We start from the raw sequence: 26,144 nt of genomic DNA on the forward strand, positions 1-26,144 counted from the left end.
CTCAGGGTCATAATCGACCGTGCAACTAATTCCTGGTCCGGAACAACTCTCATATTTTTTCCCCAGGAAAAGTATTTGAAATATTTCCAGATATGACTTTTTTTTTATTAACCCAATAGTGTTTTTCTGATGCTACTTTGTATTTTAGCTTGTCAAGACTTTCGGAAATCACCTCCAGAAACCTAATTTTCAACAACAAATGACAAGTTTTGATTCTTAAAGGACTGCAACAACTGATCCATATTTTGTTCAATTCATCAGTTAAATTGACGCCTGAAATTATATATTATGGTGATTTAGTTTCATTTGGGTCATCTTTGGTTGTATTTCCATTTCCCAGGTCCAGGATCGACTTTGCAAATACTACCTGTTCCGGATTAACTCGTATATTTTTTTCCAAGGAAAAGTATTTGAAATAATTCCTGATAAGACTTTTTTTTATTAACCATATAGTGTTTTTTTGCTGCTACTGTGTATTTCAGCTGGTAAAAACTATCATAAATTTCCTATTCGATGCAAATTTTCAGCAACAAATAGAAAATTTATATTCTTATAGGGCTACAGAATCTGATCCCTATTTTGTTCCGTACCTTAGTTATACTGACGCCTGAGATTATATATTCTTGTGATTTGGGTTCATTTATATAATTTTTGGCGGTATTTCTAGTTCCCTGGTACAGGATCGACCTTCCAAATGCTGCCTGTTCCGGATCGACCAGCAAATTTTTTTCTCAGGAAAAATATTTTAAATATTTCCAGAGATGACTTTTTTTATTAACAATGTAGTGTTTCGCTGCTGCTGCTTTGGAGTTCAGTTGGTAAAGGCTTTCGTAAATCACCTATAGAAACCTAATCTACAACAAAACATAGCAAACTTTGATTCGTAATGGGCTGTGGCTACTAATCACTATTTTATTCAGTACCTTTACTACACTGACACCTGAAAATATGTATGCCGGTTATATAGGTTCAGGTGTATCATTTTTGGCTATATTTTCATTTACCTGGTTCAGGATAGTCTGTTAGATTGCTACGTGTTCTAGAATAACTCGTACATTTTTTTCCCAGGAAAAATTTTTAAAATATTTCCTGATAAGACTTTTTTTATTAACCAAATAGTGTTTCTTCGCTGTTACTGTGTATTTACACTGTTACTAACTGTCGTAAAGCTCCTCTAGGATGCAAATTTTCAAAAACAGCTGGAATATTTATAATCTTAATCGGCTACAACAACTGATCACTATTTTGTGCCGTAATTTAGTTAAATTGACACCTGAAATTATATATTCCGGTTATTTGATTTCATTTTGGTCATTTTTGGCGATATTTAAATGTCCCAGGTCCAGAATCGTTCTTGCAAAGAATACTTGTTCCGGATGAACTAGTACATTTTTTTCACAGTAAAAGAATATGAAATACTTCCAGAGAAGACTTTTTTTTATTAACCATATATTGTATCTTCGCTGTTACAGTGTAGTTCAACTGGTAAAGGCTTTCGTAAAGCACCTCCAGAAACCTAATTTTCAACAACAAATGACAAGTTTCGATCTGTAATGGACTGCAAAAACTGATCCATATTTTGTTCCATTCCTCAGTTAAATTGACGCTTGAAATTATATATTACGGTGATTTAATTTCATTTGGGTCATTTTTGGTGGTATTTCCATTTCACAGGTCCACAATCTACCTTGCAAATGCTACCTGTTCTGTAAGAAATATTATATTTTTTTCCCAGGTATAGAATATGCTTTATTTCTTGAGAAGACTTTTTTTTATTAACCCAATTGTTTGTCTTCGCTGTTACATTGTATTTAAGTTGGTTCTAATTGTCACACAGCACCACTAGGATCCAAAATTTTAACAACAAATGGCACACTTTGATTTTTAATGGACTGCAACAACTGATCCATATTTTGTTCAGTTCCTCAGTTGAATTGACGCTTGAAATTATATATTACGGTGATTTAGTTTCATTTAGGTCATTTTTGGCGGTATTTCCATTTCCCAGGTCCAGGATCTACTTTGCAAATACTACTTGTTCCGGATCGACCAGCATATTTTTTCCCCAGGAAAAGTATTTGAAACATTTCCGGAGATAACTTTTTTTTATTCACAATATAGTGTTTTGTTGCAGGTGCTTTGGAGTTCATCTGGTAAAAAATTTCTGACATTTCCTCTACAAAACTAATCTTCAAAAGCAAATAACATACTTATATTCTTATTCAGCTGTTGCAACTACTACCTATTTTGTTCTGGACCTTAACTAAACTGGCACCATAACTTATGGATTATGGTGAGTGGGTTTCATTTGGGTCATTTTTGGTTTTCTTTTTATTTACCTGGTTCAGGATCGACTGTGCGAATGTTGTCAATTCTAGCACAACAAGTACATTTTTTCCCCAAGAAAAGTATTTGAAACATTTACGGAGATGACTTTTTTTTATTAACAATATAGTGTTTTTGTGCAGCGGCTTTGTAGATAAAATGGTACAAACTTTCTTAAATTTCCTCTTCAAATCTAAAATACAACAGTACATGAAATATTTAGAATCTTAATGGGCTGCAGATACTGATCCCCATTTTGTTCCATTCCTCAGTTAAATTGACGCCTGAAAACATGTGTTACATGTCTATTGGTGAATTTGGATTATTTTTGGCGGTATGTTTACTTCCCTGGCTAACAAAAGATCGTCAGCATATTACCAGTTCTGTAACAAATAACATATTTTTTTCCCAGTATCAGACGAGAAAACACTTACAAATATAACTTTTTTTATTAGCAATATAAGTATTTCACTGTGGTTGCTTTTGAGTTCAATTGGTAAAGGCTTTCGTACAGCAACTTAAGAAACCAAATTTTTCACAACAAATGCAATTTTTTAATTTTTAATGGATTACAACAACTAATCGATATTTTATTCAATTCCTCTATTAAATTAACGCTTGATATTATATCTTCTGTTGATTTGATTTCATTTGGGTAAACAAAACTTTTGTTATTTTCCATAAATTCAGGGAGAAAAATTAGGGTCCATTCATTACAAAATCTGATTTCGATTACGTTAGATATTATGGCTACTATTGCTCTCATTTTTGCGATTTCGCGTCAACCCAAGCGCTTAAAAATCTCATTTTTGGTGGTATTTTAATTTCCCAGGTCCACAGTCTTTCTTCCAAATGCTTCCTGTTCCGGATCGACTAGCATATTTTTTTCCAAGGAAAAATATTTGAAATATGCCCAGAGATGACTTTTTTTTATTAACCATATAGTGTTTTTCCGCAGCTGCTTTGGAGTTCAGCTGGTAAAAACTGTCGTAAATCACCTCCAGAAACCTAATTTTCAACAACAAATGACAAGTTTTGATTTTTAATGGACTGCGAAAACTGATCCATATTTTGTTCAATTCCTCAGTTAAATTGACGCTTGAAATTATATATTACGGTGATTTAATTTCATTTGGGTCATTTTTGGTGGTATTTCTATTTCCCAGGTCCAGGATCTACTTTGCAAATGCTAAATGTTCAAGATCAACTAGCACATTTTTTTCCAAGGAATAGTATATGTATCATTTCATGAGACAACTTTTTTTTATTAACCCAGCTTATTTGCGATTATTTGATTGTTTATTTCAGCGTTGACTAACTTTAGTAACGCAAAAATAGGCACAAAATTTTCAACAACAACTGGATAACTTATAACCTTTAAGAGCAGCGGATACAGGTACCTATTTTGTTCCGGACCTTGGCCAACCTTACAACTTAGATAACATATGCCGTTTCTTTAATTTCATTTGGATTATTTTTGGTGTTATTTTCATTTACCAGGCCCAGGATCTTCTTTGCAAATGCTTCCGTTCAGGATCGAATTGAATTTTTTTTTCTAAAGAAAAATATTTGAAATACTTGCAGGGAAGACTTTTGTTATTAACAAATTAGTGTTTCACTGTGGTTGCTTTGGGGTTCATTTGGTAAAGGCTTTCGTAAAGCACCTCCAGAAACCTGAATTCTCCCAACAAATGGCAAGTTTTGATTTTTAATGGATTGCAGCAACTGATCCATATTTTGTTCAATTCATCAATTAAATTGACGCTTGAAATTATATCTTCCGACAATTTGATTTCATTTAAGTCGATTTTGGGAATATTTCCATTTCCCTGGTCCAGGATCTACGTTGCAAATGCTTCCTGTTCAGGATTGACCTGCGTATTTTTCAGGATTGACCTATGAAAAATATTGGAAATACTTCAAAGATTTTTTTTTTATTAACAATATAAGTGTTTCACAGTGGCTGCTTCGGAGTTTAACTGGTAAAGACTATCGTAAATTACCTCCAGAAACCAGAATTTTCCCACCAAATGGCAAGTTTGGATTTGCAATGGACCGCAGCAACTGATCAATATTTTGTGAGCCATACTTGGGTAACATCGGTGCTTCGTTAATTAGGAAAACGTCCACTTGAGCTAATTCTAAAGCTTTGTTTGAACCAGGTCTAAGGCTAGAAATAGAATATGAGTCTGAAAGCGGAACTTTCAAGCCAAGTGTGTCAAGTGTGCGGTTTGTCCAAATGGCAATAAAGTCGATGCTTTTCCTGTATAAGCCATATACAAGCCATAAGTCATACATTTTACTTTGCGGTTTTTTCTACACAGAATCTGATACAAGGTGTTATAAAGAAATGTTTTACCGGTACCGCCTAGTCTATCTGTGAAAAACATTTTTCTCAACATAATTAGGATTGTTGACTCCCTGCAAAATATTATCTACAATTTCAAGCTATTTTCCTTGTAGACGTCGATGCGTACTATCTCGAATGGCAACTGACTCACTAGGTTTTAGAAATTCTAAGTTTCGGTCATTTTTGTAGGTCTCAATGTTGTCTACTCCATATTGCTCCACCCAAAAGCTAAAATTTCTACCGTCTACTGCTGTCGTATTTACCTTGGATGCAGTAATACGATAAGCACGCTTTATTACAGTATCTTCAGAAATATTAATTCGTCGCGGTTGCCGAATAAATTCTCTACCAGTTGATTTTTGAATCTTTCTCAAAGATCTTTTGGATCTGCAGAATTCCGGAAAATAAGAATCTATGTGTAGAATATTCGTATTACAAAAGGCATTTTGGACAGTCTCGATTCTTCTAGGACATCAAACCACAGTTTATAGTCGAATTCAAGGCCGTGAATTAGACTTACTTGTTTGTATATGGAATAAAGAATGCGATTCACAGTTTTGAAATGTTCAAAACTTGTTGCATTCTTCACGTAATAGAGAAGTACTTGCAAATAGAAGCGCTCTGGATGAGCTACAAAATTTATATTGTAAATTTAACCAATGACACAAATCGACGGATTCATGATTTCCATGTGCTCGTTTTTTTCTTTCCATTTAAAGCATTTGGATATTTCCTAATAATACAGAAATTCCTGGTTTTTCATTCGTTTCAACGCCTTGTTGTGTCGAAAATATGCTTACAAAATTGAGCCTTGTTGTCTTATATTTATCAAATCCTCTTGGGCTTGGCTAATATCTTGCACTCGGTATTATCCTGGTATATGAATATTTAAAAGTTGACCGACATGACTTTTTTTTATCGTTACTAAATAGTTGCCAACACGCATCAGTTGGTGTAATGCAGCGTCCTTCCACATAGATGTCTGCTTCATTGTAAACCAAACATCGTTGATATTCGACAATCTTTATTGAAACGCAATCATGCCTTTTGTAGATGCATTTATATAAATACTTTACAGGACCTATACTGCCAACATATTTGACATTGATGTGACATTGAATTGTTTTTTAGCATATAAGAATTATATGGGGTGACATGGTAATTATCGCCAGTAACTCAGTGACTATTGGAGTCTCTTCGATAAACAGCACGGTTATGTGAAAATTCATCTTTGTTCATTTCGTCTAACTTAGGATCATGGCGATGCCGATACTGTAGTTTTTCATCATCTGCTAGAACTGTAACTGTATTGCATTGGAAAACGGAAGTGACACTGCAATTTTTCATTTTTATTGATCACACAACTTGCATTTGGATTTAACTTCGCACATGGATAATGAATCATCCACTTTAAGTTTAATTCTCATAGTATAAGATCTTCGATATTTGGAATTTCAGCCGATACAAGATCATCAATTTCGACAGAGTCACGTATTTGATCATGAGGAACCGATGATATTGAGTGGACTGTTCTATGATAAATTCATTATCATCAGATATGGCAGGTGCTGCTTCTTTAACTTTAACCCAATCACGGTTGTAAGTCATAGTTATAAAAAAATCTTGGGGTTCAAGACAACGAAAAATAGTCAAGGCATATTTGAACTGTTTAGTAAAGTAGCGTGTTGATCTGATGAATGATGATGGAAGTATTACTTTTAAACCAACGATTGCATTCTGTTTTGAAGTTACGTCGTTGAAAAATTGTTTAACAGCTACGTAATTTTAGGCCATAATTGTTTTCTAATTCAATTTTATCCTTTGAATGCAATAACGCGCAACACAAACATCTGTATTGACAAGATAATGTTGAAAGAGTTTTCCACCGAAATGCAAAGCATTAAAACCAATCTGACGCAGATCAGGTGCTGTAGCTTGCAGAGAAAAGCATTTGGCATGTTCAGGTCGAAAAGTGATACTGTACATCATTAATTCAAGCCGTGTTAGTTGTGGACAACTTGCATAAGGTGTTTAAAGTGGCATATCTACTGTTTATCTTGGCGTTTTAGCTGGATAAAACAATGGGTAGATAAAGAACTCCAGAAAACGGTCGGCATTTGTTAATTACTAAAAAAAACTTTCCGAAAAAGAAGTTCTTCAAAGAAAAGTAGAGGCCATATTAAACTTAACATCAGAAGAAATAAAAACCTATAATAATTCAAACTGAAAACTACCAGAAATTACTATTAAAGAATGAATGAAACCCAAAGCGAACATAAATTAAATAAACAATCATAGCAAATAAAAATACAAAAGGTACTAGTATAACTGAATAAATAAATCTTAAAATGAGGGAAACTCGTTAGTTTTACAGTTAGGTAAAGGAGAAGTTGCCAAACTCTTGTTTGTAGTGAAACTATATTTGTTTTGAACAGTCTTGGAAAGAACTAATAAAATTAAACTTAATATTTGATATATAATGATATTGATTGCTGAAAGCTCATCAGTTCATAATTTAATTTTGCTTTAATTTTTATTTCCAATGTTGTAATAAGTACAAAAAAAAATATTTGTAATATAATTCGTTTTCAGTAAAGCGCCAATGACCCAAACTCTTTTTACTGTAAAATCCCCCCACGTTAAATCCCCACCCCGTGAAAAATTCCCCGTGCTAATCCCCCCGGAAAATTCCGTCTGATAAATCCCCTAGAAAAATCTCCCTCTTCTATATGCACAGCTGAGCAGCCACATAGAAATTACTACAAATAAAATAACGAAAAAATAGTGAATTTGGTATGTTCTACCAATATTCCAAAGTCGGGACATGGTTTGGGCCATGGAGGGCCAGGGGTCAGCTCCCATAAGTTTTGGAATAAAATATAGTTAATTTTTTAGGGGGGCGGGGTCGGGTCAAGGAGGACCAGGGGTTAGCTCCTGTAAGTTTGGTGCAAAATACCATTAATAAATTTTTTGAAGCGGAATAAAATACTATTCATTTTTTTATTGGATGGGGGGGGGGGTGTCGGGCCATGGAGGGCCAGGGGTGAGCTCCCATAAGTTGTATAATAAAATGTCATTAATAAGTTTCTCTCAGTGGGGGGAGGACTGCTTTTGTGATCTTTGAAACTATTTTTAAAACTCTTCTATTAAAAACTTTATATGCCCCTGCCATACTTACAACACCTGGCCCCGTGCTCTAGGGGGTTGTATCGACCCTGGAGTTTCTGTTATTTAATCTTCAGACTATTTTAACTGCTCAATATGAGTAATACAACTGTAGGGTTACTACAACTGTAGTAAACCTAAGCGGGGTTTTTGGCTATGGTGATTCCAATGGTACAGTCCTCACTTCGATTTGGCATCTTTTTTGTGACATTTTCAGCTCATTTTTGAAACTTCCACAAATTTGTTTTGCAACGCACTCTTATCAATGAGATCTATTGAAGTAGGCCCAGAAGCAATAGTAATAGTGTAAGTAGTAGTTGTAGTAACTCATTTTTGGGCTACTGCTATTATTGAATAATACTTGTAGTAGTAGCAGTAATAATAATAGTAGTAGTAGCAGTAATAATAATAGTAGTAGTAGCAGCAGTAAGCCTGAAAGTTTCAAATTAATACCCCTAGTTGTTCCTGGGATATAGCTTATTCGTCCTTTTGACAACCTGCATGCATGTAATGTGCTTTGATTTTGTTCAAACTCCACTCAACAATCCCTAACAGTTTCCCCTTAATAGAAATAGCCTTTTTCGAGGCCCAGGATCAAACGTACCTCTATTAAAAAAAAAGCTACATGTAACTAATGGATAACTTAAATAACTTTCAGCCATTACCCCAAGGCTTGTGAAGGCATGCCATCCCAGGAGATATCGGAAATATTGGATTTTACAACCATTTTGGACAAAATGGTTTATCTAAAAAAAATTCAGGTGTAGTTAGGGGAGAGCTGCTAAAAGAGGCTTGACAAGGGAGGCTGGTTGCCCTCCAATACTTTACTTTAGCATCTAAAGAATGGGATTAGCACTTCCAATTTTCAGTCGAATGAGTCCCTTTCAAAGTCAACACAACTGCCTCCATACGGTGTGGTTCGGAGAAGCAAAATAACACATAGAACCCATTTCGCTCTTTACTCTCCCTTTTTCGCTGCCTATTATATACACCATAGTTGTCTTATGAAATGAGACCTAACAAAATAAAATTATATTTTTATTCCAAATACTCACGTATAACCTTAGTCAGCGTATTTCAAAATACCATTTACGCCTCAGCTAAAAGAAGCTGAAGGTTCCACTTTTAATCTACTGTAGTATGTTATATTATGATAACCGCTAGCATTGTAATGGCATCACTGCTCTTTAATCACATTGGCTTAACCATAGGCCTCGATTTATATTTTGAAAAAATGCTGATTGGAAATCAGTGAACTTTACCCATTGGTCGTCTGATTGTTGTATTATATCAAAATATTAATTTCTCGGATTTTGAATTTTCCATCCGTATGTTTTTTATCCAAAGTATACGAAAGAATTCTTAGACAAATCAAAATACTTAATATTTTGCGGCAGCGCAGTGGATAAGGCCGTGTCTTTGGACACAGTGAAGATATGGTGTCTGTTTCGACTTTTTATTCCAAACAGCTTGAAGGACTTGCAAGGAAGGTTTTGTATGTCATTCCTGAGACGATGATATTTCTACTTGAAGAAATTATAAGACTTCAAACAGACTTGAAGGAGCTACCAACGAGACTTGACCGTGAACATCACAGGGATTTTGCTCAGCTTGATGAAAGATTTAAGGCAAGATTATTTTCAAGCCCATGATCTTTAGAATCTATTAAAAATATTTTGTTCGCCTATATTCTTACATTTAACTCTATAATACTATATTTATGCCTTACTGAAAATGATGCGTAATTCAAGCAGTGTCGTTGCCATCCAGATAATATACTTTTTTAATGTATTTATGTTCAGATTATTCCCCAATTTACATGAGATTATTCACTGGTTTGAATATTCACAGATTTGAGAATCTATCATGTTACAATGTCATTTAAAAACTGAAAATTCTTTGCGACGAATTTTCCCATTGTAAACTTTGCTATGGTTGACTGGCTCTAGACGAAATCAACACTAGGAATTGATTTTGGTTTGTCCTTTCTCATATTTTATCACTATCATCGGCAACTGCGTTATTTTCAGAATAAAATTTTTATGTTTCTCTGTAATTAGTTAAGTGCATGTTATTTTTCATTGAAGTTAGATTATTTTTAAGTTTTACTCGAAAAGTTTTTATTTGCTCCCGTTAATTATTTGGTTAAAACAGTTGAAAGGATTAAGAAATTGACCCAAAGTTGTAATAATTTGGTTAGCTGGTTAGATTGGTAAGTTAAATTAATTTATATAAAATTAACAATAAGTGTCATTAAAAAGGGTACCCTTTTTAACCATTAAAAAGGGTGACAATTGTCATGAAAAAGGGTAACTTAATGAATTTTAAATTACAACTCTGAATGGGAACATGGCCCGTTTCAAGACCATCAGGATAACTTTTAATTTCACATGCAAATAACTTTAAATAACCATTTTAATAAGTAATTTTACTTTCATTTCATAACAAATAATTTATCTTCTCAAAAAAAATACTGTAAAACCGTTGATTTGTGTTTGATGATCCCAAACTCCCTAGATTTTCAATATTTCATATAAGAGGAATGCTCTCGTAGTTCTATACTAAATAAACACATGACACCTCGAAATCTAACGATACATGTAGACAATTTTGTTATTAGAGAGCTTTGTACTTTTATTCAAATTTTCTTCTTTTGTGGGTGTGCATTTTCTGAGGGAAACTTGGTCCTTATTTTTGAGGGAACCACTTATTTCTTCCTTTGAAATTTTTTTGCTGCTAACCTGTGAATTCCTCGAAAAAAGAAATATTTATAAAGACTTTAATACGGTTTAGAATTTAAAAGGGATCAAATGTTAAAAAACACATTTTTTTTCCTACTTTTGGTTAATTACTATTGCAACTATCTTCATTTGAAAACTTCTCAGGTATAGCATTTTCACAGATAATTGAAAGCCTTGAACTCAGTAAATCTGGGTTGACAGCTAAACAGCTAAACTCAGTTGACGAAGACCCAATTGAGTTTCCTACCCAGTTGAGTGAAAATTGATATTATTTATTGATTTTATTAAGTAGCTATTATATATTTAATGATAAGAAAGTTTAAAAACATATATTTAGCCAGGTGCACAACTCCAACCCATAGGTATGAGACCCAGAGAATTTATCCTAAGGATGAGGGTCAAAACACAAAAAAAAACTGACTTAAAATCCCATAATTTTTCAGTTGGACCTCAGAGTTACTGTAGGTGGGAGACGAAGTGGAAGGACACCGTCTCCATGCTCCACGCACTATAGAATGGATTGTTTTTTTTTAATCTCATTCAAGTTTGAACCAGCTATTCATTATCTGTTTTAGAAATTTTCAATAAGTATGTAATTTTTAATATTGATTAAAAATTTTATTAATTTTTGTTACACACATTTTAATTAACTGATTTTGGGCCAAAATTTCAGAATTTCATAGATATCTATGTTGTGAAACCGAATAATATTCATAACCCTTACATATTTAAAACTTCCTGAAATAAGTTGCGGTGGGTAATAAAAAGGCTCCGTTTTTAAGCAGTATCAGGTAGACTCTGTTGCAGTTTCAGGCATTCCTCTTGGATTTAGTTTCTTGGCTAAATCAGAATGTTTTCAATTTCTAATTTTAGTGCAATTTATATTCAGCCAATTTCAATGCCTGCCAGTGACATCTATTACTAAAGTATTCGCCACCCATAGCTCCTTTTCTTAAGATGCAGCAGTAGTTGCTGTTAGATTGAGCGTTGTCTGTCGTGATCGAGTGTGAAAAATCAAGCACAAGAGGGGCGCAACAGACCAGCACAGGACTTGTCGGAAGCGTCGGTGTACCCGCCAGAGCTATCTCCATTAAATTACAGGGAATAGGTGAGCAGGAACTGACGCTTCCCTTGAATTATTCACCAACATTCTCTTAAATAAAATTTTCATTCTGTATTCTTTCAGAAGATGGCGGATGCAGATGCCACGAATCAGCTAGTTTATTGTCTGGTTCTCAACTTCTTTCGGCGAAATCCCAACAAGGGCGTTCCAAATGATTAAATCAAGAAGTATGCCGCAGATTTTTTCGATTTTCAGAGCCTTAGAGACGCTATAAAACTTAACTGCAAGTCGTTCTACCCGCGGTTCTACCCCCCCCCCCTGGCGAACTTCCGCGGCAAACATAATAAGGGATATGACATTAGCCTTGTCATTCAGTGACGGTCAGAATTTAGTTTACTCCTGTTTTGACCAAATGCCCTATGGAAGTACTCGTTATACCTTCTATGACCCTGTGCTTGCTAGCATCTTATGTGACCTCCTGTTCTTATGAACTGAAAGCCCTCTTTGGTAAGCTAAAAGTCGCGCAAATGGGCACCCGCGACTATATTGCACCTCCAGCTATAGCAGCCCGTAGCCCTACCTGTGCGATAGTGCTGAAAAATCCTCCAACCGATCTGAAAGACCCCATTTCTAGAAATCCCCGTCTCGACACGCTTCCTGGCCATGAGAATAGTGTGCAAGTTAAGACTGAAAATTTTTTATTGCTAAAAATGGATAATTGCAGGTGATTTTAGCGTATCTTGCAATCTGATTGATATTATGCTCGATGTTCTACCTAATGGATACTTCATACCCGATAAGGTCTTACCTTATACTTACATTCATAATTTGGGCTCTAGCAGTTCAAATCTAGACCACGTAATTGCATCTTCTTCTTCCTTCCCTTCCAGTGTCCGCGTCCATGATCATAAAATTGAGGACCACTATTTTCCTATCTTGTTCACAGCATCTACTCCCTGTTTTGTACAGTTCATTTCCGTTCACACCTACCGGAAGTTGTACAGTAAACTGAATTGGAAACATGTAAACCCTGAATTATATTTGACTGCTCTATCAGCCCAACTTTTGGGTACCAAGGTCCCATATCAGCTGCTGCAAACCTCTGTCCTTTGCCTGAACATTCTTGAACGGTTATTACAACGACGTAGTGCGTTGTCAAAGATTTTCAGTGAGCACCACTGTTCCCACGGAAAAATACGGGTTGGAACTTGAAAACCCTAATGGAATCTGTGTCCTGAAACTAAAAAGGCTTCTGACTTCGCATGTGGGTTAAATGTGATAGACTGAAGACAGGACAAGTATATGTTATAAATCAGAAAACCAAGCGTGAATATAAATCATTGCTACACCGAGCTCATCTTAACGGCCATGATGCTGCAACGGACAAGATGAAAAGTTATCAATAGTGCGTAGTGTATTCCCGATGTTTCTTCAAGTCTGATGATTTTTAATCTCGTGTTACATTACAAGCATTTACTGTCTACGTACAATCAGCAGATCCATGATTTTTTTTGCTCGAAAAATGGGTCATGAGGCACCAAGAGTAACGTCATAAATTGATGATTTTTTTTTTTTTTATGAGCCAGATTACACAAGCTCTGAGAAGTGTAAAGAAAACTGGCCGTTTGAATCAAGTTGACCTTTCTTATTGTTTTTTTTTTTTTTTTTTAAGTATGATTGCTTGTTACGTGTGACACATATTCAGTTATTTTTCCAAATTTTCTATTAAAATCATTTGTGCCTGACAGTTTCCCTGGCGGCCTTGTAGTGTCTATATCCAAAAGAGGTAAAGACCCGAAGGTTTGCGTCAGTTTAAGGCTTATTACAACTTTTATTTTTTTCAGTAAGATTTTAAAGTATATTCTTCTTCCGGATATTGCTCATAAGTGTGATTTCACCTCTTACCAACTGGGCTACCATAAAGATATGGGTTGCAATCAAGCCCATTATATTCTGACGAAGTTTATGGAACATGTGGTTAAAGACAAGTATCCTTTATATCATTGTGTGGTCGACATCTCCAGCGCTTTCGACAACGTAGTTTATTCGCAAGCTATATTTCGTCTCTTCCGTAAGGGAGTAAATTGGTCTATCACTTAAGTGCTTAGTTTTTGGTAACTTAATTTGACCTACAATGCTTAACAGTGCTTAATGTGACCTAAATGGTCAAATGAGGTTTGTGAGGACATTGAGGTTCTAAAAGACATTCGCCAGGGTAGTGTCCTATCATCCTACATTTTCAAATGTGTTTTGCCAGTTGTCTGCGTCTTCTCCAGTTATCTTTATTTTCCAAAGACACTTACAAGTTTCATTGCTTATGCCGATGATGTGGTTCTTGTCAGCCAAACTTAGGAGCAGCTTTTGGTTCAAAATTTGGACCACCCCCTGCCCCTCCCAAACGACGCCCCTGTACCTAAGCTTTGGATGTCAGGTTTTGAATTTGTTTAAACGATAATTTCGATGGGACCTGTGCCCATCATCATCATTTGAATTTGAACCTAATTTATCATTTGAATTTGAACCTGATGATGACAGGCAAAGGTCTCATCGAAATTATCGTTTAAACAAATTCAAAACCTGACATCCATAGCTTAGGTACACGGGCGTCGTTTGGGAGGGGCAAGGGGGGGGTAGTTACCCCCCCCCCCGTAATATGGAGAAAAAAATTATTATATAGCCCATACTTCTTGAATATCCGAATTCCCATGAATCAATTCTTGTCGCAGTATAAGAAGATAAATCCCCGCCTAAACAGAATAAGTTCTGTTCGTTGTAAGCTTGAACGTCGCTCCTTACTTTCAGTTGAAACAATTTTTTTTAATTTAGCTCAAGTTACATGGTTAAAAGACGACTTTATAGAAAGGCTATACTTTTATGGAACTGACATAAGAGTAATCTCTGAAGTTAAATACTTAGGGTTCTACTTATATATAAATTGGATCTTGGAGGAAAATACTATCTTCAATACAAAAATCTTCCTTGTTCTCCATTAGGAGCAGCTTTGGAGCAGCTTTTGGTTTCAAAATTTTGCAGCAGGTACTGGCAGACCGTTTTCTTTCCATAAATATGTAAAGGTGCGATTTTCCATGTTTCAATACTATGTGTTCGTGCTCCCCATTAGTAACGGAAACGACGTCCACACCATGTGTTGAACAGTTTAATTGGCTTGGCCTTAGCTTTGGTTTGTTTTTAACTGCTATATCTTCTATTATCGTTAGAGAGAAAAAAGGGTTTTATTAAAAAATAAATAAAACACATTAACAACAAAACCCGAAGTCTATTAAACTTGTATGGGCAGACATCACCTTTTACAAAACCCTACATACACAATTACTACCAGCCATCCTTAGCCCCCCTCCTAAAAAAATGGGGCAAAAAAGAAATAATAATAAAATAGATAAATAAAAATAAGCGAAATAAATTAATTTCTAAAAATTTCACGACCTAATTGGATACCGAAAACACAAAATTAAAAATCATTCTTCAATTCTACCTCCTCGTTAGTATGGCACTCCGAAACCTATGAGTTTTGCATGGTAAGATTGTTCCGAATCGTACAGGGTTCAATAGAAGAGGCCTGGCGTGGCTATATTCTGGTTGCTGCTCCCCAATGAGGGAGTGGTGTTCACCATATCTTGCAGAAAAGGACGAAGAACTACTGAGGATAGGTTATTTTAGGTATCGTAAGTACCTAATGTTCCTGCGTCAGTCACAACACAATAGGAAAACTGTCAGCTAGTTTCTGCTTCCAGATATCCCAGCACATCTAGCTGAACTCGCGTGTAACCTAGTACGTAAGACGCAAAGCTATTTGGGTCCATGCGACCCACTTCAGACCCTTTTTAGTTGTTTGTGAAGTTCCCTGCCCATTGTGCTTTTTTTCATGGTAATTTTCTATTTTGTTTTTTTCTTGTTATGTTCATTTTTTCCCTTTTTTATATTGTATTCTGCATTTACTTTGTTGTAAAAAGTAAATTAATTCATTCATTTATGAGGGCGCTTCTTGACTACAATTAACTAAGAAGAAAAAAACAGTGTAATTCTTACGGAAGAAAAAAACGAAGTTTTTTTTCAAAGTAAAAATTATTACTTTGGGGATTAGCCTTTCCACTCCAGAAGCTGCCATAGCCCTCCACTGTGACAGTGGAGGGTTAAATCGAGGTCCCTCACACGTATTTCGGATATACCTAAATATGCTACTACAAAGGATCGGAAATTAAATTAAAAAGTTTTCTCAAATTCATGTAAAAACACATTGGCCTACGGTACATTTTTGCTTAAATGAGCTGTTATTAGCAGTAATAGAATTTAAAAAGCAACATTAAATTTTGCTACGACCGTATTTTAACCTGTATATAAGGAAGGTTGTCACCTCATCACTACCCCTCTCCCGCTATTCCTAACGCTAAAGCTTGACTTTCTCTCCAATTCTTCAAGCATGAATGCTCTAACACAGGGGAAAGTCGATAGGAATTGTTTTTGGATGGTCAAGCTAGACAACAGGTTTTAGTAGAGTGCCAATTTGTGGGATTGTCGTCATAGTTCCGAAATTTCAATTTTTCAGATGAATTGGACATGCAAATAGTATTTAAAATAGCCTAGGTTATCCAAGAGGGAAATGAAGACTTTGATTTTTCTTATGATCTTTTACTATGGCAATATTAGGTAAACAGCCCTTGGTAAAAGAAAACTAACAACGAAAAAAGTATATATATCTTGTATCTTTTATTCTATCTTTTATCAATGTAAATGGAAAGGAATGTTTGTGTGTCTGTGTGTCCAGTGTATCCTACTTTACTAAACTGTTCATCCGATCGCCAACAAACTTTAAGAAGTTGTTGAGTTCACTATTGGGTAAAAAAAAAATTGCCCCCCCCCTCGAGATCCTCTCAATCTTTGGCATACTTTTCCTGTTGACTGAAACTAGATCTACTTGAACACAAATACTCGGAATAGAGGGCATTGAGCTGGTAAAGTGGAAATTTTGAGTCACCTGGATGAGGGGAATACGTCACACCCCACACACAACAGAGCTTAATCGATGGCGAAAACATAAAACACAGTGTTTCGCACAAAATACTTTTATTTCGACGAAACAAACCAAAGGCTAATGCAAACTTTACGTTGCCAAAGAAATATATTTTGTTAGTTTGCATAGTCAATTTTAATTTGTTTGTACATGAATTTCCTTTCTTTCAAGACCGCAGCAACCCGCGACGGGCAAACTATTAATAAATACAGAAATATCATAATAACAATAAGGGTCACCAGCCCCAGACACAGGCGATATTGTGCAAATAGAATGTTCAACTGATGGAACTTATTTTTCTGATTATGCTCTTTTAGTTGGTCATAAGTTGCTGTATGCAGGTCAGTGATCTTATGTTGTCTTCTAAGTTTGGTATTTCTAGTCCAGAGAGGGAGACAAAGTAGATATTTGGCGTAAATAGTGCACAGTACAGAATAGTGAACACTGACAGCTGATTTATATAATGTGCTGAATGTGATTCTATTTAAATGAAGTGGTGCTTTGGTTAAATTAGTCATATGCAGTACAGATCCGGTGTTGAATATATTCTACGTAGCTAATGACTTGTCCGCTAAAGGGATGCACCAACTGAGAACCTGAGGTAAATTATATGCTCCATAACAATTACTGACAAATTTGCAAGGGATTTATAGGGATGTTGCAGCGATTTCTTTAATATATTGATGTCGCATTTCTCGGAACTTCTATCGAATAATATTCAAAATATCGCCTGCTTAGCAAATTAAAGATTGTCTTTTCCAAGCTATAAAACCGTCCAATCTCGTACTCCAAATCTCATTAAGACTCCAAGACCCCAAAGCTGCTGGCCTTAAAAGAATAGGAAAAAAATTCAAAGAGTTAAGGGCTGAAGTTAATATTAGGCCATTATCAAATTTACCTCTAGTTTTTAAACCAGATTTTGAAAAGAATGGGACAATTTACTTTGTTGTCCTGGATTAAATTAATGCATCTTTGACATAATGCCCGTATGCTAGTGTTGGGCATAGTAGGTGGATAAAAAGTTTAAAATGTTACCACCTCGTTATCTCAAAAACAGGCCATATATAAACTATATGCCCTGACCACACTTCTTGCTTTAATCAGAGAAGTTTTTTTTTTAAAAATTTCGTAAAATAAACAGCACAACCTATAAGTTCTTGGTTAGTTTGTTATTTTAAAAACTCTGTATATTAGTAAATTGGTTTCTTAAAAAATTTACAAAATATGTACTTTGTATATTTGCGTCTTTTATTTTGTTTTAATAAAATCAGCTTGTGACTCTTGATACGGTCAGCCTTACGACCCTCGCCTTAAAATTGGATGGGACTATTAGTTCACATGTTAGCCCCTTTAACGAATATCGCATTTATCTGCGATTTTCTAATGTTATCACACGCAAGATCTTGAAGAAAAATGGCATCTGTTTGAGCATAGGGGTTTATCGATTTTGAAATTTAATGAGTTCAGAAATCACATAGTGTTTGTAATTTGCAAAGTATCGTTGTGTGGCAACATTGGCAAAACATTTATTAGTACCGCCACCTGAGCAGAAGTTTCTATCTTACGTCGAGACTTTGGAAGTTACGTGAAGTTTAAAAAATTAGGAATTCTTTAACTCAAGAATTATTTCAGGAAGTTATGAGACAAGCTAGTCAAAAAATAGCCTTGACCATGTTAAAAACAAATTGAGTTGTTTTTAAGCACACTGAGGAAGAAGGGAAGAAACAATAAAGACAGCAAAGCGAAGCCTATTAAGAGAAATAAAATAATTTTGAAATATTCATTAAGCTCTGAAACACGTCGGTGAATACACCAGTAAGAATTTGGTTTACGAGTATGACACTTTCGCAAATATCCAGTGCTTATGATGTCTGGAATCAGTACTTTGAAAGTATGAAATAAGTTTTGATTCACTTTTATACTGTATTTTCCAGTTTTTCATAGTTGCAGCAACAGCTTCAACCTATGTAAAAAGGGAGCCCCCATAGTAGGGGAAATTTAAAAGGTGATTTTAAGTCAACAGTCAACTGATGAATATTTCTCACTTAACCCTATTTCTTGAGTATTGCCATTCAGATTCAACCTAATAGTGGTCTGCACAGGGGCACCAATTTTTTGTCCAGCTCCCCGCCCCCTATTTTTTTTTGTAAAAAAAATCCTTTTGTTAGTATCATTTAAACTAATGCTACTGCATTTTTGTGGATTTCTATGAAATTTTGACGGTATGCAAGAACTGAAGAAGAGCAAGTCCATGAAGTTGAAGGTGGCATAAGTTGAAAAGTCATCTAGGGTGAATAAGCTTCAAATAAAATTTAAGAAATCTAGTTTTTGCTGTTTGCTTGTTCTAAAATGTATTACCCCTGAATAGATAAGTTGAAATGCGGAGATTCAAAAGTTATTAAAGTGTATTCGACTAGTATTCAGACAATGTAAATTGTTCAACATCGAAAATTGCCCATGATGTTGGAATTATGAGGAAATTAAAGCAGATTTCTCCGAAAACTGCCCTTAAATTTTTGGTACTTGTCAATTAGCTGGAACCCACGCGATATATTATATGCGGAATAGGCTTAAGAAATTTGTCAAACGGGTTTCTTTCAATAGAGAATTGGATTGCAAACAGTGGTTTGTCATTGCGTTTACAATATTTATGCTTTTGTTTTGTTGGGGTGTAGGGGGAAAAAGGTTCCTAGGTTAGGTTATGTTACGTATTTAATATATTCCATGCTTACCCCCCCCCCCCACCCTCTAATTTGTAATATATAGCCCAAATTTTTTACTAAAATATGATATTTTCATCGTTTTTTCTTTTATTACACTAGCATTAAACTACATTAACTTCGTGCGTAGGTTCCAGCTAATTGACAAGTTCCATTTTTTTTTTTATTTTTAACATCTGCATTATTACGTCTTATATTGTTGTTCAGTATGGTCTTCAACATTTCAATCGCATCTGAAACGCCATAGAACTTTTCAGAAATCTACCATTATGATTAGCAGACTATGGAAAGAAAGATTCAATGATAAATGTGTATTTAAAACTGAATATTCTTCCTCTCGCGGGTATATTTCCTTTTTATCTATCCATGTTAATGTTTGCTATTAGTAATAACCTACTCCCCTGATTGTTTTTAAGCTGTATGTAACTGATGTGGACATTTAAAATTATAATAGGAGAAACGCAGATGTATTTGGTGGCCGTAGAGTGAATGGTCTCAGTCACAGCTTTCTGCTTGGCGTGTCCCGCCGAGTTCTTAGAGTAATTTACCATTAGTGTCTGTTCTCTATGTGTGAGCACGTTAAAGTATATTTCGAAGAAATTTGAGGTATTTATGTAAATCCAACTATCATTTGGTTTTATTTTTGTTTTAGTAGTGATCTAATTGAATTAATATTTCAGGTGTGTTGTTAGCCAGTGGCACAATTTCGTCAAAATTTAGAGGGGACAAACCGAGGTCTGGGAGATGCATTTGCCCCCCCTTGCCCCATAGAAAATTAAGCCCCTGTTGTTAGCCCGTTCTTGTTTGGTTTTTGTTTATTTATGAATCAAAATGTTCTCTGGCTTTTATGTCTTGTTAATTCGTCTCTAAATAAAATGATGCTCCTCGAAAAAAATTGGGGCACCTGGATTTGTTATCACAACAGGACATATTTGGGAATAAAAAAAAAAAAATAAAAATCCCTTAAAATTGATGTCCAAATGAAATAAAATATGCACCATTTAAATCCATATTATTGTTGTGCACCATGATGTTGAAATTATACCAATTGGATTTTTTTTTTAAGTTTGCTACCTCCGACATTAAGCAAAAAGGAAAATCATATTTTTGAGTGGAAAAGAGACACTAATGTGTCGCTTTTCTTGTCTGAAGTTAGTAGAGCCAGCATTTCAGCTTTGACAGTTTAGTGGCAGAAGGTCATTACTTCGATGCAGTAATCCTTGGGAAGCGGTGCTTCAAAAAGCTATCTTCTGAAAATCTTTAAACGATAAAAAAAAAGAAATCATTTAACATTTCTTCTCATACTAAAGCTTATGTTTGTTTATTTATTAATTTTATAGTTTTTTTTTATATTGATAAAATACCAACCAACAAAAACCAGCCAATATTTTGAATCTGAATCTTTATTTTTGAGGCTTGAAAAACTAGAAATTTAAGAAAAGATCCAACTTAGTAACAACAAATGTAAATTATCAGAAATTTCTGTGCGAAAAAAAATTGCTACGTGGGGGGATATACCATTAAACTAAGTAAAAACTATTAGCATTAACAGTTCTAGTTTTGAGATATTTTTCTATAGTTTATCACCCTTTTGAAAACTTGTACATTTCTAATAATCTTTTCTTCTTACAGGGGAATTCTAAATGACGTAGAAAAGACAATGGCAAGTTCGGACTTGGATTCCGTTTTTGATGAAATAAAGGAACTGAAAGAGCTATTTGAAAGATGTGGAATGAGAGATACTATGTTTTCTCATTATGTCTCGCTGGAAGATGTTTAAGAGACGCATTTTATTTTGGATGTTTTGGTCTTGAATCAACTTCCAAAATTAAGCTACTCTAAATCTTTAGGTAAGCAACTACGAAAGTCATATGACCAACACTAGTTTTTTAACGCGAAATAAAAATATTTTTTTTTATTTTATTTACCTATTGATGTAAATTTTTTAGTACGGGATCAAGATCGTATCCAAAGGGGATCTGGATACGATCCCCTCTTTCCCCTCACATTCATTCCTCCCATTCACTTCCCATTCATTCTATCAGATGAATCAGTCGCGTGAAAATTAACAATCAGCATGAGGGCAGCTAGTGCAGAAAAAAAAGGACCGAGAATCCCATTAGCAAATTTAGTAATTTATTGGGAAAAAAAAATCACATGAACTTGGTATTCTATGCAGTCAATACTGGGGTACAGTTTGAGGACTTGGGTGACCCAGAAATTATGGGTTGACTGAGCGTAAAAAATATTAACTAGAATTACAACCAATGGACCAGCAGCTCGTTTATAGCTTCAAGATCTTATGTGTGAAAGTCTTTTTCAGAAAGTATTTCAGTCACTTATTACGCTTAATCAATTAAACTTGAAAGAGTCAATATTCCCAATTTTCTTTGTCTGATACATATTTTTTGGAGCTGTTTCGAGATTTCGAGGGCCTTAAGAAAAAAATCTATGATGACCTTGGGAAATTTGTCTCAACATGAGCTTGAAAATTGACAAGGAGATTGCTGAGAAGCTTGAATGATCACAATGTTGAACCTTCTATAGAAAGTTTGGACAGCTTTCAAAATGGGCACCAAAAGAATTTGGCTGATTGACTTCTCGTCTCAGTTCTACAAGAACTACTGCTCAACGACAAGAGCCTCTGGTATGGAATCAAAAGTATTTCTTAAACCACTATAAAATTTTTGTGGTTTATTGACTGCCGCCTCCCGTACCTCCGCTCTTTACGTTATAGTCTTCTTGTATTTTGTAGTGTAAGGCTGTGTTTGAGCTGTCGTTTCTTAAGAAATGAGACAAAAATTCAAACTTTAGCGTAAAGAGCGGGAGCTCAGGAGGGAGCAGCCCTTCCCTCATATGCGGAGCCCATTTCTGTTCGTTTTTAGTTTTAATATTGCTTCTTACTTGTTTTTTTGTTTAGAAAGTTTAAGAAAAAACAACTTTTTTCAAATAAATTTTTTTGAAGCACCCTAGATTGGCAGCGTGAAAATTTACTGAGTATTATCGCAATTTCTCTGGCACATAATTTCTGTTATGTTGTCGTAAGTGACAAAAGTGATCTAAGCCATTAAGAAAAGAAAATGAATAGCAGAAGATTAGCTAGGAGGAATTTAAAACGTAAGCTCAATTCGTAAATTAACATAGTTTCGAAAGTGTTTCCTCTTTTTTTTGAAAACCAAGGACTTTTTCAAGTTGTGATCAAGCTATAATTAAGATCAGAACAGAGACAGAAAAACCTTAAACATTTAAAAATATCTTAGATACATTTTTTAAAAAGAGGAAAAATCATACCTGAAAATTCCAGTTTTGTTTGCCCACCATTTTTACATCCGAATTGTTGCAGATATACCAAGTACCTTCTAACGTTAGCTGTGGACATAAAATTAACCTGAGTTGAAATTAATACCGGTATGAACAACGTTGACAATTGCTTTGTTGTTTCTGTGGCGTGATGCCGACATCATGGTTTTTAAATCGACAAGTCTCCTTGTTTTTGTGATTGCTTTTAACTCTTGTTGAAGCAGATATGGCAGTAGAACTCTGATACCCCTCGTCGTTGGCATATTTTTAAAACTTAACATTTATTAAAAGCTGCCATCTTCTCATCCGGTTTTTATCTCATTTAGACAGCGTCCTCGTTTTTCTCGTAGTGCTCTTTTTTTTCAGCTGCTTTTTTAGCTAGACTTCCATATCTCTTTCTCCATAAGTTTCATCCTTTGATCTTATGATACCTAAGTGTATGGACCTGGTATTCTTGTAATCCGAAGGCTTTTTTTCGAAGCTATTACTCTTTACTCGGAGATTTACTTAAAAAGACTACTAGGTCCCAGAATTTGCGATCAAATGATCCCTCTCTTCACTTCTTACGATCATTCGCTCATAAAGATAATGTAAGAGACAAAATTCTTATTCGGTGACTCCTTCCCTATTAATCCCCAGTCATAATTGAAAATATCTTCCGGATCCTGTACTTCTACTCCCCCCCCCCCTCTCACTCTATTCCCGTGATCTGGAATTTTGAAACAGTCATTTTGTTCAAAAGTATTGAAAGGTCTAATTAGTATGCCTCTGGTGTCAACATAAACACAGCATGATTCTGAATTTATATAAATTATACATTGTTCACAGATCACTTTTAGTAGGTAAGCTTTTAAGTATCTTTTACAAGGCCTAGATACCCAAAATTTTGCGAGGTTATAATTTGGAAACGGCATTGATACTGAGTAAATCAAAAGATGCCATGTGCCTCGAGTTTTCAAATTATTTTGTTCGTTTGTTTGTTCCTGTGTTCGTTTCACTTTTCTCTGTTTCAACAGGCTTTGACATTGGTATGGTATCACTTCAGCTGTTTGCAGTTTTGTCTTGAAAAACACTGGTGATTGTCCATTTAAGTTGTTTCTAATATTTTTCTTGCCATAACTCCGAAACCCCGTAAAGGATGAAACACTATTTTTTTTAATATATACGAATTTCGCATGATTTCATGAAATCATACAGATAATAATACGTAATACATTCGAAAATAATTTTTGTGTGTGTGAAAAATCGCATCTTAATTAAATCCCATCACTTTTAACTCTCAAAAAAGGCGTTAGAACTTTTAATCTCCGTTCAAACTAGCCCCTCTTCAAATCATCGAAGATCAATGGTTCGATATGACTACCCCTGGGAGAATGTACCTCCTTGCTTTCAGTTGAAAAACTTGTATTTTTTATTTGATTTCTGACTGTTGTCAAAAATTTGCCAAGAGATCCCCTTCCCTCCCTTGCCCGTTGAAAATTCCTCGGTGAAACTTTCCTCTCTACAGAAAATTCTCCCCGAGGACCCCTTGCCCCCCCCCCCACCTGCAAAAAAATCTTCAAATTTCCCAATAATAAATACTATAATGGAACAATGGGTAAATTACATAACTTCTAGGCCTTTCCCCATGGACTATTGGGGCTATGTCATCCCAAAGGCATAGTTATTGGACCTTTCAACTGTGCTGAATCTACCGGCTATCTCAAAATTTTGATTATAACTTGGTGGGGACAAAAGGGGGATGGGAGGAGGATTAGCTGTCCACCAATTTTTTTGGTCACTTAGAAAGGGCACTGGAACCTTCGTTTTCCATTCGAATGAGTCCTCTCCCGTTCTTTTAGGACCTTTGGTTCGATACAATCACCCCTGGGAAGAAAAAAAAAAGAAACACACGTTTTTGTAGATAGGCGCTTCCGATCCCTGCAATAGTCATCTCTCATATTCTGAGTTTGATGGTGTGAGTCTTGTCAAGATTACTTACATTTTTGAGGGTGTCACCCCCGTTTTTCGTAAGTCAGGCAAATTTTTCTCGGGCTTGCATCTTTTTATAGGTAACTTTAAACTTAATGAATTTTGAATCAGCATGAAAAGCCAATTCTTTTGATGTATTAATTGTTATCAAAACTCTTGTTTTTACAGTTTCAGTTACTATTAGCCCAAGACATTCTTTACATACAGTTCTATACCCAAACTGTTTGATTTACTTCCCCCCGTCTTTGCAATATGAATTCTGGTGCTTATGATAGGAGAGTAGGTAAAATAATAAAAATTAAACCCCTTTTTTTGCAGGCTCGGTTGTGGCTAAGAAAAATGGGGACAATGATGGGTATCCGCTTCTGGTTGGATTAAGTTCGCTCCTGCGTCACAGCGGTGGCTTGTCAGAAGAATTTTTTGCAGTTATTAAGCAGTTTATTGTTTCAAACATATGTCATTTACAGTAAGTAGTTTAATTTAATAATTGGCCTAAGTAGTTGTATAATTTGTATTTAAATGCATCATAAGAAGGGATTCTCTCCGAAGCTAATTTGTACTGGGGCTGTAGGATAAGAAGACGCTACGCTTGACCATGATATCTCAAGTCTAAGCATCTTCAAGTTAAATACTAGCTTGCTACCTTCGTTCTAGCTTTTCTTCTTTCATTAGTATGTCGTTAGAAAATCTCTCTTCCGGTCTAAGAGCATATTGTGGGATTGCTTCCTCAGGGTATTCATTGAACAGAGGAGAAAGGGCGAGAGTTAGTGTGTGAGAATGTGAGTGAGTGAGTGAGTGAGTGAGAGAGAGAATGAGAAAGAAAGAGATATAGAGGGAGAGAAAAATGTAACTAATTTCATCACCGTTGAATAATTTTATCTCAATTGCATCATTATTTGCCCAATTTAAGTTTAATGTACGACATTTGTTCTTGTTAGAAGCTTAATGAAGGCTCATAAGCTGGTCATTTATAATACATTATTTCAGTAAATTGAAATCGTAGTCTAACAAAAAATATCGTTAGTTTTTAGTGATTGTCTGCCATTTTTTTAAAGTCAATATTTTTTTTTAGAAGTTTTATGCTGAAATCAGAAGCGTAATCTGATAATTAATTAATTAATCCACTGATTGACCCAAATTAGGTTTACTTTGTTAGGGCAACGTGAGGTTTTACTGACAAAAGTATTGGGGAAGGAACACTATACAGACGAACTTAGCAAAAACCTATGCTCCTCTTGGCGCACTCGGACATATAGCCATTGCTGATATATTGTAGCATGTTAACTTATTTACTTACGGATGAAATTCAATTCTACTTATAGATTCAATCCGAAGCAAGATACTGGTGCTAATGCTCTGCGATAGATGAAAATTCTTGTTTTTAAGCCTTTCAGGTTTTAGAATTCTAGATATAAGATTTTGCTGCTCATACCTGTTTTGTGCTTCATATTTGAAGCTCTTATGTCCTTGCGCAAATTTA

General features: G+C 35.1%; 2 protein-coding genes across 4 annotated transcripts in view; one reads left to right on the plus strand and one right to left on the minus strand.

Annotated features, from left to right (window-relative positions):
• The window catches only part of LOC148947019 (uncharacterized), a 228,142-nt gene that overhangs the window by 112,505 nt on the left and 89,493 nt on the right, over window positions 1-26,144 (minus strand). The window lies entirely within an intron of this gene.
• Window positions 8,100-25,680, plus strand: LOC148947020 (WASH complex subunit 5-like). 3 transcript variants are annotated; one of them, XM_089097231.1, is made up of 3 exons: window positions 8,100-8,146; window positions 21,026-21,243; window positions 24,983-25,680. In XM_089097231.1, the coding sequence occupies exons 1-2, from the start codon at window positions 8,106-8,108 to the stop codon at window positions 21,171-21,173; spliced, it is 189 nt and encodes a 62-aa protein (XP_088953357.1). In that variant the 5' UTR covers window positions 8,100-8,105; the 3' UTR covers window positions 21,174-21,243; window positions 24,983-25,680. The 3 variants fall into 3 exon arrangements, 2 of the variants coding, with proteins under 2 accessions (XP_088953357.1, XP_088953356.1); XM_089097230.1 differs by lacking the exon at window positions 8,100-8,146 and adding an exon at window positions 9,270-9,468; XR_016142448.1 differs by lacking the exon at window positions 8,100-8,146 and adding an exon at window positions 17,082-17,274 and having other exon boundaries at window positions 24,983-25,679.

Source organism: Artemia sp. Qi Xiang Cuo, chromosome 11, assembly GCF_049724085.1.
Source record: "Artemia sp. Qi Xiang Cuo chromosome 11, ASM4972408v1, whole genome shotgun sequence".
NCBI classification, from domain to species: Eukaryota; Metazoa; Arthropoda; class Branchiopoda; order Anostraca; family Artemiidae; genus Artemia; species Artemia sp. Qi Xiang Cuo.

Bases quoted from the DNA above. Each gene is read 5' to 3' on its own strand.
- LOC148947020 (XM_089097230.1), top strand. From the start codon at position 9,277: ATGGTGTCTGTTTCGACTTTTTATTCCAAACAGCTTGAAGGACTTGCA.